A 14,089-nucleotide genomic window follows, 5' to 3' on the forward strand; every position below is an offset into this window, starting at 1 on the left:
AAAGTGGACTGATGATCACACTGAGCTTAGCCCTTAGCTTAGTCAAAGACAGTCTATGTGTTCCAGTATATTCAGTGGCCAAATAGGGGTAAGCTCATCAGTAGGGATACATATGTGAGAAGAGTTTATGGTAGCTGCATTTAACAATCATACATGACCTTTTAAAGTCTATGTAGTCTATGCCTCTGGTCTACACAGGACACACCTACTTATGCCACAACCTTCAAAGGAAGCAGCGCCTGAACTGGAAGAACGATTCTTACAGGGGGAGACACATTCTGCACTGTAGAGCTCTGTTGTTGTTTGTATTATGTATTGCAGGCATGGAGGTGACTCATGGAAGATTTGTTTTTGCAGTGTATTGTGGGATAGGGGAAACAAACCAGCTCTGATAAGTAAGGAAACAGCTTGAAGCACCAGAATCTGTCAGCAGAAGGAGAAAATGTTGAACAACACAAAACATCTGATGCTAAAAAAACAGTTCCTGATCTTCCGCTGTGGGAAACAACAAGATAAAAAGTTAAATAAATAAAGAACACAATCCTTTACATGCTTCCCCTCTGCAGCCATGTTGGGGATATTCAGGTCTGAGCAGCTCTTTGTCAAGACATTTAAGAATATAAGGCTTTCTTCTACCTTTCATTTTTTTTACCTCAGTGTTATGGTGACCATGAGCTGCTCCTTCAGCTGAGGGTGCGACTGAAAGCTGCTGCTGGTTGTCAGAATCAGAGCGAAGGACGCTGTCCAGTGAGTCCATGGAGGAAGCAGAGTTCACAGAAACCCCGGATGCTGAGGTGACAGAGGAGCGCGACGAATGGACAAACGAACGCACCTGAAGAGATGAAACAAGACAAAGAGAGAGGTTTGTCACCCTCAAAGCATCAAGATCTGTGATATCATCATTAAGATCTAACATGCTGATTGTTGTTAGGATTTAACTGTGAAACAGGAAATAAAATGGCCGAAGCTTTGGTTACCTCATGCTCACTGACTGTGCCGACAGATCCTGTGCGTCGATGTTGCCGTTGAGAGGATCCTGGACGTCGCATCGTGGCTGATGTGCAGGAGGAGGCGGAGCTAAGAGAGTGGGAGGAGGATTGACGGCCAGCTTCATCCATACTGAGAGATGCCTGGAGGACAGAGGGGGAAGGACTTAGCATGTGTGTCCTCAACACATATGTGTGTCACTGAAAATGTGTAACTTACATACGTTTGACACAATTTATTTTTCTCAGTGAAAGAAGTACAAACACACTGTACCTGTGGAGCTATGTTCGAATTCACAAACCTTCTCTAGCTGTGCAGTGATATCATCCAGACTGAAGTTAGAAGCCAAGGCCGGCCTCCCATGATGCCCTGTGGGTGCTCTGATGGTGCCGGCTGGTGACGCCCTGGTGCTGCTACTGTTGCTGCTGGTCCCGCTGCTGCCACCCCCACCGCTTACACTGTTACTACTGCCTCCACCGCTGCCCCCTGCTGCCTGCTGCCTGCTGCTGCGCCCGACTGGAGGCTTCTGACGCACCTGGAACCAAAAAATAAAGAACGCTCAGACTTACAATGATCGATATATCTGAAAAGTGTTCAAAGAAAGGCTGCAATAGGAAACAAACTTTTTAAGAATGATGTCTGAAACTAAAACTATTAAAAATTACTGTGCACAGCTATGGACATGTGTTTACCTTTGTATCAGTCAACCCCAGACGGGCCATGCTGCCAGCACTGTTCGGTTTGGCGTTGATGGTGCTGAGTTCCTGTTCGATGGAGCAGAGATCGGCCATGAGAGCATCAAGGTCCACATTCTCACCCTGATTCAACGCTTCTGCAGACAGACACAAGATGAGACATGAAGGATGCAGCAGGGGAGGAGAGAAATGTGTATACTTTAGGGGCGATAACTGTGTCTGACCATTGATGTTGTAGATGGAAAATCTGTAGGAGAAGTTGGCCATGTTGGTCTCTTGTCTGAGGGGGGCTTTCTGCTGAGGGGGGGGCTCTGGTCGGCCATCGTCCAGGCTCTGGATAAACAGTGATTTATTAATAACAATGACAATGATATCTGTGGTATCACATTTGTACTCTGTGTACCTGTGTGAGTTTGTCTAGCTCTCCCAGCCAGGCTCCAAACATTTTATCTAGGTCCTGGTCCTCCTTATCGCTGTCTTCCTCCTCATCCTCCTCTTCCTCCCTGACCTCCACCTCTTCATCTGACAACTGATCCATCTGAGGAGGAGAAAAGAAACAAAAAATCATTAATTCCTCTGTAGTTTTATGGTGGAGGGTTATTGTTCAGCTCCATCTAGTGGTCAACAGCAGGTAATACAATGCAGCTTCTTGCAAATGTTTCAAGGCTTGAAAGTTTATAACAAACAATTAAGAAGCTTTCGTTTAATTTTTTTCTTTTTTAGATAGAAAAGAACTTAGTAGTATATTTATTAGTAGTAATATTTATTATTAGTTTCATCAAGTAAACACTGCAAGCATGCATCTGTTGGGACTGTATAAATTAATACAGTTTGATGATTTCTAAACTCTGAATCTGTTTTACAGGAAGTGTGGAACTGTTTGTTCCACAGTCTAAAAATAGACATAAGCATGATTTATAACAAAAGAACCCAAGAAGCCAAAGAGGGAGATTCAGGGGAAAGGTTATGAGAGATTAAGACTGTGTGAGTGTGTGTATATAAACTGTTTATGTATCTACTCTGAGCACAAGTCAACACACTTCTGGAGGGAGGTTGCTGTGATTAATGACAGCAATAACCATCTCGTCTCTCTGTCTCACACACAACAGTTATGAAAATAAATAGCGGTTAAACTGAGCTTTAGATCATACAAAAAGACACGCTGCAGCTGTTGAATTCTTTTAAGTGTTGACAACCAGTAGCCTGATACATGATGTAATATACTTTAAATAATTAAACAAACTATGAAAGTATGTTAAGTATGGATTTACTTTGTGCTACAGGGCCAAAACGTTTGCACTGACTCTGGTCTGATTTGTTAATTTCTTTGTCTTCTGCACTTCCTGATCAATAATCTAATCAATCTCATCAGCCTCCTCTGCCTCCATTTGGTATTCACTTCCAGCTCTTCACCCAGGCGACACCACAGTCTCACCCAGAGCACAGTGGGCTATTCCTGGGTAGCATAGCCATTACCTCCCCCTGTACCCCTCTAGGGAGATGCAGCCAGCCAACACATACACACACACAAGATTAGAGAGCAGAATGTTTTGCATTCACACACACATACGAACACACAGAAAAGCACACCACTCACACACACACCAAGAAACAGCGCTACAATTAGATCCCTGTGGTTAGCAAGGTCTGTTATTTAGGCTGCAGGAAAGGGTGAGTGTGTGTGTGTACTTGTGTGTGTGTGTAGTTTGGGGACTGAGGGACTAGGGGAGGATTGTGAAAACTCTCACAGCTGCACTTTTGTGCAACAATCTGGTGGGTTCAACGCAGGCCGATAAATGAACCTTTTTACTTGACAGGAAATTTAAAGGAAAAAATTCAATTCACGTTGAGACTGATCTCAGCATACTCTCAAATGCAGCTTCATGTGACGCTCTATCCTTCAATGAACAAATACACTTCTGATGTTATATCATATTGTAAGCACTAATGAAATGCAGATTCATTTTAGCCGACAGCAGCAGAAGAAGAATTATAAAGGAAGTCCTAAAAATATATTATTATTTCTTGCACTTCTAGTTTAGAAGACTTAGCATCATAACGATCTAGCTGTGGACCGTAGCCTTGCTTAATTCCACTTTGAACCACTAGATGGTGGTGCGGTACAATGTAACGTCTAGTCTGCCTCAGTCCAACCAGAGAGAAAGAATCAGAATTAGCAGTGCTGGTGTCTGGTACAGAAGCTATCCAGCCACAACCTATATATTAAGTTGTGTGTGCAGACCAGGCCTCTATTCCTCCACTGTGCCTGGTGTTGGTGTTGTTCAAGAAAAAGAAACACAGACGTGTGGTTAAGAAACAGAGTGCTGGACATCGTCACTCTACACTTGGTCACCTCACTTTGCGCCGACATAAATGCAACCACAGAGCACAGGGCTCAACACATCAGAATCAGAATCGTGTTTATTGCCATGTAAGTGAAGGGGGTTCACATTACTAGGAATTTGCCTTAGTGAACTATCACACCTCTGCTTTATATGATGAAAGAGAATTGCTCGTTTTATACAGGATTGCTCCTTAGTCTGCATTTATACTGTCTCAGACATATTTAATATCCCAAACTATTCAAACATTTTCAGTGTCAGTGAACGCAGCACCAGAGAGAGCCTTAAAACCAGCCCTCTGTCGAACAGAGCTGAGACAGCAAGTCATGCTGATGGGCTATAAGTGCTGTGCGTCCAAAGTAAACAGTAATTACTTTGCTGCAGCAGCCATACTCCTCCTGCCTGTCAGACTGAAACCATGCAATCATCCTACTGTCCTTCAGTCCTCCTACACCTCTCTCATTTTTTTAATTCCTATGCCTTCTTTCCTCGTTCTGTTTACTCCCTCTTATCCTTTCCTCCATTTTAATCAAGTGAAGTGTGACGATAAAACAAATATTTATTACTGCAGTTTCCTGCACTGATGCAGAGCTCTTGCAGAATGACTTCACTGATCTTGATACTTTTTTCTGTTGGAAAAGCAACACAAGCGACCTTAAGATTTAACCACTTGGACAGAATTGTAGGTGATCATCTGACAAAAGCTGTATCCCCTTTGTGTAATGCTTTCAGCCAAATGTCAGTTCCATGTGGCTGATTGATGTGTTCACAACTGACCTGACCACAAAACAAATACACTGCTGCCAACATCACCCCAACTAACATCAGGACAGTGAACGTCACACAATGTCTCTAGTGCTATGTTGATCCACTCAGAAATGAAGAAACAAACCAAGCTGGTCCTTCAAAGAAGAGAACTTAAGTAAACAAGAATTTACCACTGGAAGTGACCCAAACTTCCGAACTCCTGCCCTTTGACCCCTGACTTCAGTCCAGTGTTAAATATGGAGGCAGGGAGAGAGGAAACACAACTAACTTAATGCTCATACTGTGTTACACTGGGATATTTTTAAAAAGGTACAGGGAGGAGAGGTGAGGAGACAAAACAAGAGTAGAGTGGATGAGTCAAGAGGAGACGAGAGAGGAAAGAGGAAGAGGTGAGGTGATAAAAATGTGGAAAAAGTTAAGAATTCTGAAAAAGAGACTAAAAAAAACTGCAACCGTTTCCTCTTTTTGTGACTCCACCAACATCTGCTGCTTTAGTGCCCTTAAGCAAAGTGCTGCATCTGCACTGGGCAGCTCCCAGTTTCCCACAGCACAACAGAAACTTCCACTGGTCTGCTGCCACAACAACAAGAAAAGGCTTTAAAGTCCTCTTCAAGTGCATTCAATGCGGCCCATTCCCACGGTTCTATATCAGGGGACAAGCACGCACACACAGTTTTATTTTTAGGCCTGGTTGTTGGGTTTTTGTGGAATGAAGCTATAAATTAGATCCAGAAGAAAAAAGAAACCATGAGTGAATCCAGTCGTATGTTGAAATGTTTCGCTCACACACAAACAATGAAGAACTTCACCACACTCACAGTTACAGCACATTATTTCCTTTTAAATTTCCATTTGTACAATAGCTTCAAGAACACATTCATAACTGTTTAACAAGCTAAGAAGTACAATTTGTCAAAACAGTCTATTTTCGGTGTTTTTCCACTTTGTCTACAATATTTGCTGACAAAGAGAAATTACAGCTGACCTCATAAAACAAACCAAGTTTAAACTAAGTTTTCTTTTGATTATATTTTCTACCATCATCACTTTCATGCTAAACTACATGCTGTAAATAAACCGCACACAGTGCCTGTGTGTGTGTGTGTATCTTGCCAGGATACATAATTAGGCCAAGGATTCACACTGTGAGATCAATTATAGGAGCTAGCCGGTCTGTGTCTGTTTGCGTGAGGCCTATACGGCTACCAGCCAAGTCCGACAGTGACTCTGCAGTGAAACTGTTTCATACATGCTGCCCTCTCTTTCATAGAGGAGACCTGTGTTATGGCTCACATGCTGTGGAAATGTATCAGATGGATTCAACACAAGAACAACACAAGCAACCTTTAATAAGCACACCAGAAATTATGACACAAGTTTGGGTTTGCAGAGAGGAAATCTACAAGTTGGGAAAGATACTGACAATTTCTTTTGCGAAGCTCAAGTGGCCACTCAAGGAACTGCAGTTTTGACACGGTGGAACTGATGCCTATTTTCAGGCCCTGAGGGTTGCTGCTTGGTGCAAACGCCAAACTTTCCACAGTATGATGCCCAGACAACACACATTCTCACACATATGTTGTCATATGTTGGACCACTAACACCAGACTCAGTTTACTAAATGTTGGCCCCGCTCTCCAGCACTGTCCCTGTGTCAATGCATGGCAGCACAGGAAGCTGGCAGCAGCGTTCTGCTCTATCATCACGTCAGACTTCTTTCAGTAACCTCTGAACCTCAATCAATTGTAAGACAGGCACAGATTCACCTGGATGCTTTGTTTTTGTATTGGACCTGTGAATACAGTTATGTAGTGTTGTGCTCGTATCACACAGGAAGAAGAAAGGAGGGAGGCGGAGGAAGGGGGAGCCGCCTGCTGATCCAGCAACAATGATATCACTTCCCCTGAGACCTGCAGCAGGGATTACATCATTTCCTTTTTCATATCCAACATCTGCCTCTGTCTCTCAATACAAGGAAGGGAGATTAATACAGACTAAGAGAGAAAGAGTGCTGCTTTACTTTTACCCAGCTGCATTTTACTTATGTAGCCTTTCATATTTGACGCTATTTAATCAACAATACAAAGAGATACACACATGTATCATTGTGTATCTGAATGCATTTGAACCCCTAAGTTAAGACCCAGCAGATCCCAGGGGTGCCCAGCTGCCGCCATGTAACATGATACTGACTGAATACACACACACACACTGGTGTGTTCCAGCTTCATACAGAACAAATGAGTTCTATTTTTGATCCTAAAGAAACAAACAAGAAGCAGCAGGCAGGAAGTTGATTCCATTGTACAACTCAATGGATTTACCGTGGATGGATTAAGAGATGGTGATGCAGGTTTGTTGCCCTCTGTATGGAGGCTGAAAGCTGAGGTGACACATCCATCATGTGCTACATGAGGGATGGAAAGTGGAGGCCAAGAGCTTACCGCAACAGGGGTGAAAATCTATCTGAGGGTGGCGCCAGAGGATACATCAAACTGTCAACTAAAATAAAATGGTGTATTTACAGGGTAGGAGCTTTTGTTTTTTTGGGTATATTTTGGCCTGAAAGCCTGTTATGCCATGATCAGAATTTCTGCTGATTATGGCACATGAACCTGTTGCAGCTCTTTAGGTCACCTTCATGGTTGGTTAACTCAAGAAAATGCAAGTGTCAGCTGTTATTTGTCAAAGTCAAGAAAAGATCCCCAACAGCTGCATTTCTGTCATGACCACACAATGACCAACGTTCCAATGTCTAAGCTACAGTGGAACCTGTGGAAGACTTGCTGTCACCTACAATGAATCCTCTGACAGATCCAACCTGATCTTCTCTGGTATTCAACTCAATGTGATAAGAAGAAGTCTGTTATCAGTCAGTTTGTTAAAGGATTCCCCGTGGACTGACGCATTAAAACTAATGAGTGATTTTTAACACACACTGTGAGATTTTACTCACAGCTTCATTCATCATGACATCACTGTATATTTTTACTTTTCTGTACACTGCCAAAGCCAAACTTTGCTCCTTGTAATAAGCACAGAAACACAAGCCACTCCTTCACAACCACCATCAACCACACACACTATGTGTATATTTACATTTAAATACACACACACACACCACCTTTGACATGATCACAACTACCAGTGCTGCAGCTGTGTGTGTGTGTGTGCAGCTAAACTTACTGCAAATCTGAATGATAACAGGGCAGCATCCCACACGCACACAGTGTAAGAACACACTGTGTGATCTTTAGGAAAAACCAACATTCCCAACTAAGTGTTCCCAAATCAACTCCAAACCTCTTCTCTCTGTACACATACATAGAGCATATAAATCCACTGCTTGGGCTGATATCATCAATGGCTTTCTCACCACATTTTTGATTTTGACTCAGGTGGTGAGAAAGAAGTTCTATCGATTGGTCATTGGTCAAGATAAAGTTCAGGTAATGGAAGTAGATCGGAACAGATACATCTCTGTGTGATGATAAGTTTGAAGACTTGTGGATGTTCTCTGAGCTTAAAAACAAAAAAACTACTATAAACCGTATCTCTAATGACTCCTCAAGAAGTCAAATTGACACATAGAAAAGAAGAGAGGCACACGCTAGAAAATCTGGCACAAGTTGACTGGAAAGCATGAGGTTAAAATAAAAAATAATGCAATCCAGGAGGCAGCAAAGAAACCTGACTCTCATGAAAACAAATAAAAGTTCAACACCCCAATCATATTATATCCAGCCACGTTCCACTATTTAGACAAAAAACATTGCAGGCTGTTACGTAGAATGAGGAATTACTTCGACCACAGATTTATCCAAACGGGCTGTGGCTAAATGTTAGAGCCACAGAGATATTCAGTTTTCCACAGAGCTCAATGAGATGAAGGCCAAGAATACAGAAGCCCATAAGAGCAGAGTGACTGATTAATCGCATGTTAGATCCTTTGTGGGTAAATATTCCTGACCAGTAAAAGAACATTGATACTAGAGACCGCTACAACATTTTCCAACCTTATTATAACTGGATACATGATGTACAGTACAGTATGTTAATATAGTAGCACGCTGTAGTTTGGGTTTGCCTCAACTATGAACACGGTGAGGATAATTATAAATGCTATATACTATGTCCCCAGGCATTTGTCAGCTAAAACCTTTCCCACAGCAGATGAAAATAACATTAAAACACAGAACGAACACACAAAACATTAATGACAGCAATTAGGCAGCCAAAAGTAAGAAGATTACTGTTATATATTTTAGGGGGCATAGCTAAAATGACCCAGAACAAGAGTTAAAGGGAAGCCTTTGAGATGTAGAAAAGATGTACAGTCAGAATCAGTGTCTTGAAGTACACATATTAATATTTTATCAAGGAAATGGCAGAATAAATGAGTGCATTGGTATGAGTCAAGTAAAACAATACGTAGCCAAAAGTGAGTCTCCTCTCTGGTTTGATTGTGATCAGGAATTGAACAGCTGTCATGCATGGATTCAGAGAGCACAGAGGGAACACATGCCATTTGCAGATGCAAATATGTGGCCATGCAGCGACTTAGGTAGGCTCAGACACTTGGTGTGCTTATTGATTTGATGAAGCATGCATTTAATTGCAAGAAGCCAAAATCATGACTAATTGTTCAGCGCTAAAATGTCGGTGAGGAGAGCTGTGCAGAGCTGCCATGTACCGGGTAAGGACAGCTGCTGGAGTTGCTGTTTGCAGCGACAAGTCTCATTTAGCTGACATTTCAAAGAGAAGCCAGTGGGCTGAAAAACATGTAGCATGGGGTGATGGAGCAAAGGTGTTTTTTCTGTTTTCTCTGAACATGTTTTCACTTTTATCTTCTTCATCTTTCATCATATCTTCATCTTTTACTCACACTTACATACAGTATTTATGAGAATGCACTGCCTTGTCCTTCCAACAGACAACAATTACCGAAAAAGTCAAAACAGGCTTGGCTAATTCCAAACATGACGGCAAAACTGTCCCCATGTTGAACTGTGCCAAATAAACTAAACACTAACAAATTCTGACAATCTCAAAGCAGCACAAATATAGAAAGATAACGTTAAACTTGTGTATTTTAATGCCGATTACCTTTGGTCTGCTAACAGCTCAGTCCAGCTCAACACAGTGCAGAAGGGATGGATTCAGTCTGCAGAGACACACAGACAGAAAATGTGTTATTATGCAGAACATTAGAATGTTTCCTGACATAGCTGTGGTTTTAAAGGAACAATTAATCTTCATGCTAGGATGAATTCATAAGCATCAGCTTCTTTTTTGTATAGAGAAGAATTTAAACTGTTGGAAAATGTGACAAAACATCACATCCTCCACACACACACACACAGCTGTTCACACACCAAATGTACTGTCAGCAGGTGGCACTACTGTGTGTTTCTGCCACGCTGAGCAGACTGGATGTGTATGACCTAAAAATAACTGAGGAGACACAATATTTAAAGTACACTACTACAACCGCTTTCTGCTGGCCCACTGGTCTCCTTTACAGCCGCACACTGTGTCCTTTCACCACATTTTATCCACCACATCAATCACTAAAATCTCCTTCATGCTGTGTGATTACTTTATAATGTATTCATTTATACACTCACACACACATGTTGTTGAGTGTGCAGGAAGCATTACTCATTTGTCACATGTGTGTGTGCATGTGTCATCTCTCTACAAATACATAAAAATGTCAACACTTCACATTCGCAGGAAAACATTACACACACACACACACAAACCAATCCTTGCTTGCATAAGATCATTAGTCGTTCTCATGTGATCAGTAGCTGATAGCTGAAACAACAAGAACGCTGTTGTAGGGACAAACACGCAGTTATCTGCTTTCTACCAGAACACTGCTCATGGGCACATCAGCGCATCACTGACTGACCTTCAACTAAACCTGGAGAGCTCAATAACTGTTCAGGGACACACCAACATGTAGAACGTTTTTACTAACTTCAGAAACAGTGAACGCATTTTACTTCTCCAACATCATGTACCATTTAAGAGCTTTGCTTACAACACAGAATGCAATTGAATACATTAATGTATCTCCAATTAAAAAATTTGACAAAAAATCTGTAACTAAGGTTGTGTGATAAGAGTATGAAGTGGATTTTAGCACTTCCTGTTCGCTCCTGAAATGAATGCTTTTGAAGGACTAAGTGGCTTTTGAGATTTAAGTTCTTCTGATCTCTGCAGTGCATTGCATTGTGGGATTGATACTATAATGTGGATAAATGGGTGCAATTGCACCAGTAGGAGTTGCTATAGTAATAAAATTATTAAGTGATGATTTACACTCAGCATACAGCATACAGTGTGTGTGTGTGTGTGTGTATGTGTGTGTGTGTGTGTGGATGGATTGTTGTGTTTGTGCCACACAGTTTTTCCTCTACACTCCCATCCTCTACCAGAACTGATGTGTCATTTAAAATAGTTCCTCATCCCTTGATTACCAAGAAAGAATTAGAATCAGCTAATAAGTGTTTCAAACAGCCTGTGGTTGCCTGTCTACTCTCAACACATACTGTTGCTCTGAAGTGATTAGAGAGCCAATCTGCCTTGACTGTGGTTAAATGATTGTTTCTTAATTCTATAAATATCATTCTTTTGTGGGTTTCTTTCATTGAACATCACTGAATCAGACTTTCCCAATAACTCATAATGTTTTGAGCCCTTTGTTGGTCAAGTGTGGTAACAGGAGAAGCAAAGGCCTTGTCAATAATAGCCTGGAAATATCACAAAATATTGAATTAACACGTGAAAGTGTAGAGGCTGTATTTCTCTAAATATAATAAATGAAAACAGCAAAACACTTTCTAGCAACACTAGTTTTTTTATGCTTCACAGCAAACCTTTCCTAGTTGTTCTAGCATCCTTTCTAGGTCACCGCTGGCAGCTTGTTTTAAGTAGATTTTCTTATCTTGAATGTTTTTATTGTGTAATTCTGTGTCATGTTGGCAGAGGTTTTATAAAGCTGAAGCTCGGCAGGTTGACGATGAGCATTATGAAACACCACAGCCTGCCAAAACAGAGGCTTTAAATTCGGAAAACAAAAGTTTTACCTCTGCATTCTTTCACTCATAATGATATGATTTAAAAAGACGGCAGTGTTAACAGCCTGCATAATGTCAGGATTTCAGCTGAGACATTTAATTGAAAGAATAAAGACATTACTGAGAGTTTAATCATCCCGATGACATAAGTTTCCATTCATGCTCCGTCCAGGTCTCTGCTGTGTTTTGTCCAGTGTAGCTATGCCACATCTTACCTCATGGCCACGAGGTCACTGAGAAGTGGAACCTACAGTAATCATAATCACTGCACTGTTAGGTGCAGTCTGAAGGTCAGGAGCTGTAGCTGCACGTAATGTTGATTTGGGGGTAAAAGAGGGAACAGGAAATGGAAGCTGGCACTATAAAAGACTACAGTATACTACCAAAACCAGGTTTGCCCTTTTTAAAAATCCTAATGCCAGTAAATGCCTCATTGTGAGTCCAAATCTGTTCTGCAGGTCAACAGTTCAGTTACACAACTGATCATATTATTCATAACACAACATTTGAAGTTATTTGAGAATGCATGTAGTATGCAAAGTGCTCAAACTGCAACGGTTCATTCATCTTCACATACATGGGAAAACATGAGTTCACAGATACATAAGAATAAAGATGGAAAGTTGTGTTGAATCTGAGTTAAAATTCAGGCTTGGTTTATTTTAGTCATTGAGTTGTGATGATTAAGGTTATGGTAAGGGACTGAGGAAACAGGGTGTGGCTGTAAAGTAGCAGGACTGAGCTTACATAAGTCAACGCAGCATTAGTCTCAGTGCAGTGGGTGTTCCAAGCATGACTGTGCAGAATGGGTCTATTGCTTGCAGCTTTCCTAAGAAATGCTCATCCAAACAACCAACAAAAAGTGAACAGCTGACAATGTACCAGAACTAATACAGGTAATATGCTAAATTAGCCACAGAGGATAAAGGCGTATCTTCAACAACAACAACAAAACAATTTATGGTGTAGATGTCATGCCTGATATTCACCCAGAAGTTCAAGATTACAAATTACCTCATTAACATTATTACCATTTTTCACTTCAATGTAAAATCGTCCACTATTATTTATTTATTCTTCAGTTTTCTGCTGACATGTCACTGGAAATCATCCATTAGTTGTTCAAGAAGAGGTTAAAGAGGTTGCAGTCCTCAAAGGACACTCCAGAATCCTAAGCCTGAGGCCACCATGGACCTCCCTGCCTGTGCTGTGTGGCTCATCTGACTGTGTGTAGTGTAACAAAACATAATTTTTTACTAAAACATGATGAAGAAAATTTCTTCAAGCTTGACAGTGCTCTTCCTCATCAAGTGTAAAATTGATATGATGAATGGTGGTTGAGTAAAATAATGCAAAACACACAAACCCCTTCCTTGCATTAAATATAGATCTAATTTCATAGCTTTGCCTTGTATGTCACTGAGTTTCCTCGCTTACAGAAAGACCTACTGGCAACTAAAAAGCATGGGGTGGTACATGCCCCCTGCACACCTATTTAGAACAGCTTGTCTCATGTCAGCAGACAGTTTAGTCTACGGCAGCTGAAGGCCGCAGAACCTCTGACGCTAGGAATCACAGTTATGTGTACTCGATCTCTGTCAAGCAGGACTCAAACCCTCAACCCAGTCTGAGCCACAGCGCCATGCTGCTAAGCTGCATACTGGTCTGCCTGGTAACCAGCACACACAGGCCTTCCCAGACAAGCCGTCAGGTCACATTACCACATGCATTATCTTACACGGACTACTGCGCTGACACACACACACACACACACACCCTGGGGTTAAATCTGCAGCATGTTTTCATATTCAAATGGGGCACAGGCTAGCGGCAGTGTAAGTCAGGTTAAATCAGATGAAATGGTACAGTTCAGTATTAATCTGAAAAATGTGAAAATGTAACTTTAAAAATAAATTGGTGGAAAAAAAAAACAACTTCCTTGCTGAGGCAGATTTAAATGACAGATTCATGTTCAGGTTCACAGTCTCACATGTTTGATTTTGTAACTGCTGGGTGAAAAACATTAACGTTTCAGGAAGTAAGCAGGCATCCACACTGCAGGCAGATGTGTCATGACATTTCCTCTACATCAAATCTGGCATGGTAGGCTGCTGACACACCAAATATCTGCACAATATTTCCACAGGGGTCCTATGTGTTTTTTTTCCTCTCTCCAAGAGTCAGAAATTCTGTCATTAACATTAAATTA

At 41.4% G+C, this 14,089-nt stretch overlaps 1 protein-coding gene across 3 annotated transcripts in view; it reads right to left on the bottom strand.

The window, feature by feature from the left end:
* The window catches only part of raph1a (Ras association (RalGDS/AF-6) and pleckstrin homology domains 1a), a 38,045-nt gene that overhangs the window by 15,659 nt on the left and 8,297 nt on the right, over window positions 1-14,089 (bottom strand). For 2 of the 3 annotated variants that reach the window (XM_028393126.1, XM_028393123.1), the window contains exons 2-8: window positions 9,899-9,956; window positions 2,086-2,220; window positions 1,907-2,015; window positions 1,680-1,819; window positions 1,289-1,522; window positions 978-1,130; window positions 653-832 (exon numbers count right to left, since the gene is read on the bottom strand). In XM_028393126.1, coding sequence (XP_028248927.1) covers window positions 653-832; window positions 978-1,130; window positions 1,289-1,522; window positions 1,680-1,819; window positions 1,907-2,015; window positions 2,086-2,220 — 951 coding nt within the window. In that variant the 5' untranslated portion in view covers window positions 9,899-9,956. The remainder of the gene's footprint in view (window positions 1-652; window positions 833-977; window positions 1,131-1,288; window positions 1,523-1,679; window positions 1,820-1,906; window positions 2,016-2,085; window positions 2,221-9,898; window positions 9,957-14,089) is intronic. The other variant, XM_028393124.1, reaches the window with a different exon arrangement.

Source organism: Parambassis ranga, chromosome 21 (assembly GCF_900634625.1).
Source record: "Parambassis ranga chromosome 21, fParRan2.1, whole genome shotgun sequence".
Lineage (NCBI taxonomy): Eukaryota > Metazoa > Chordata > Actinopteri > Ambassidae > Parambassis > Parambassis ranga.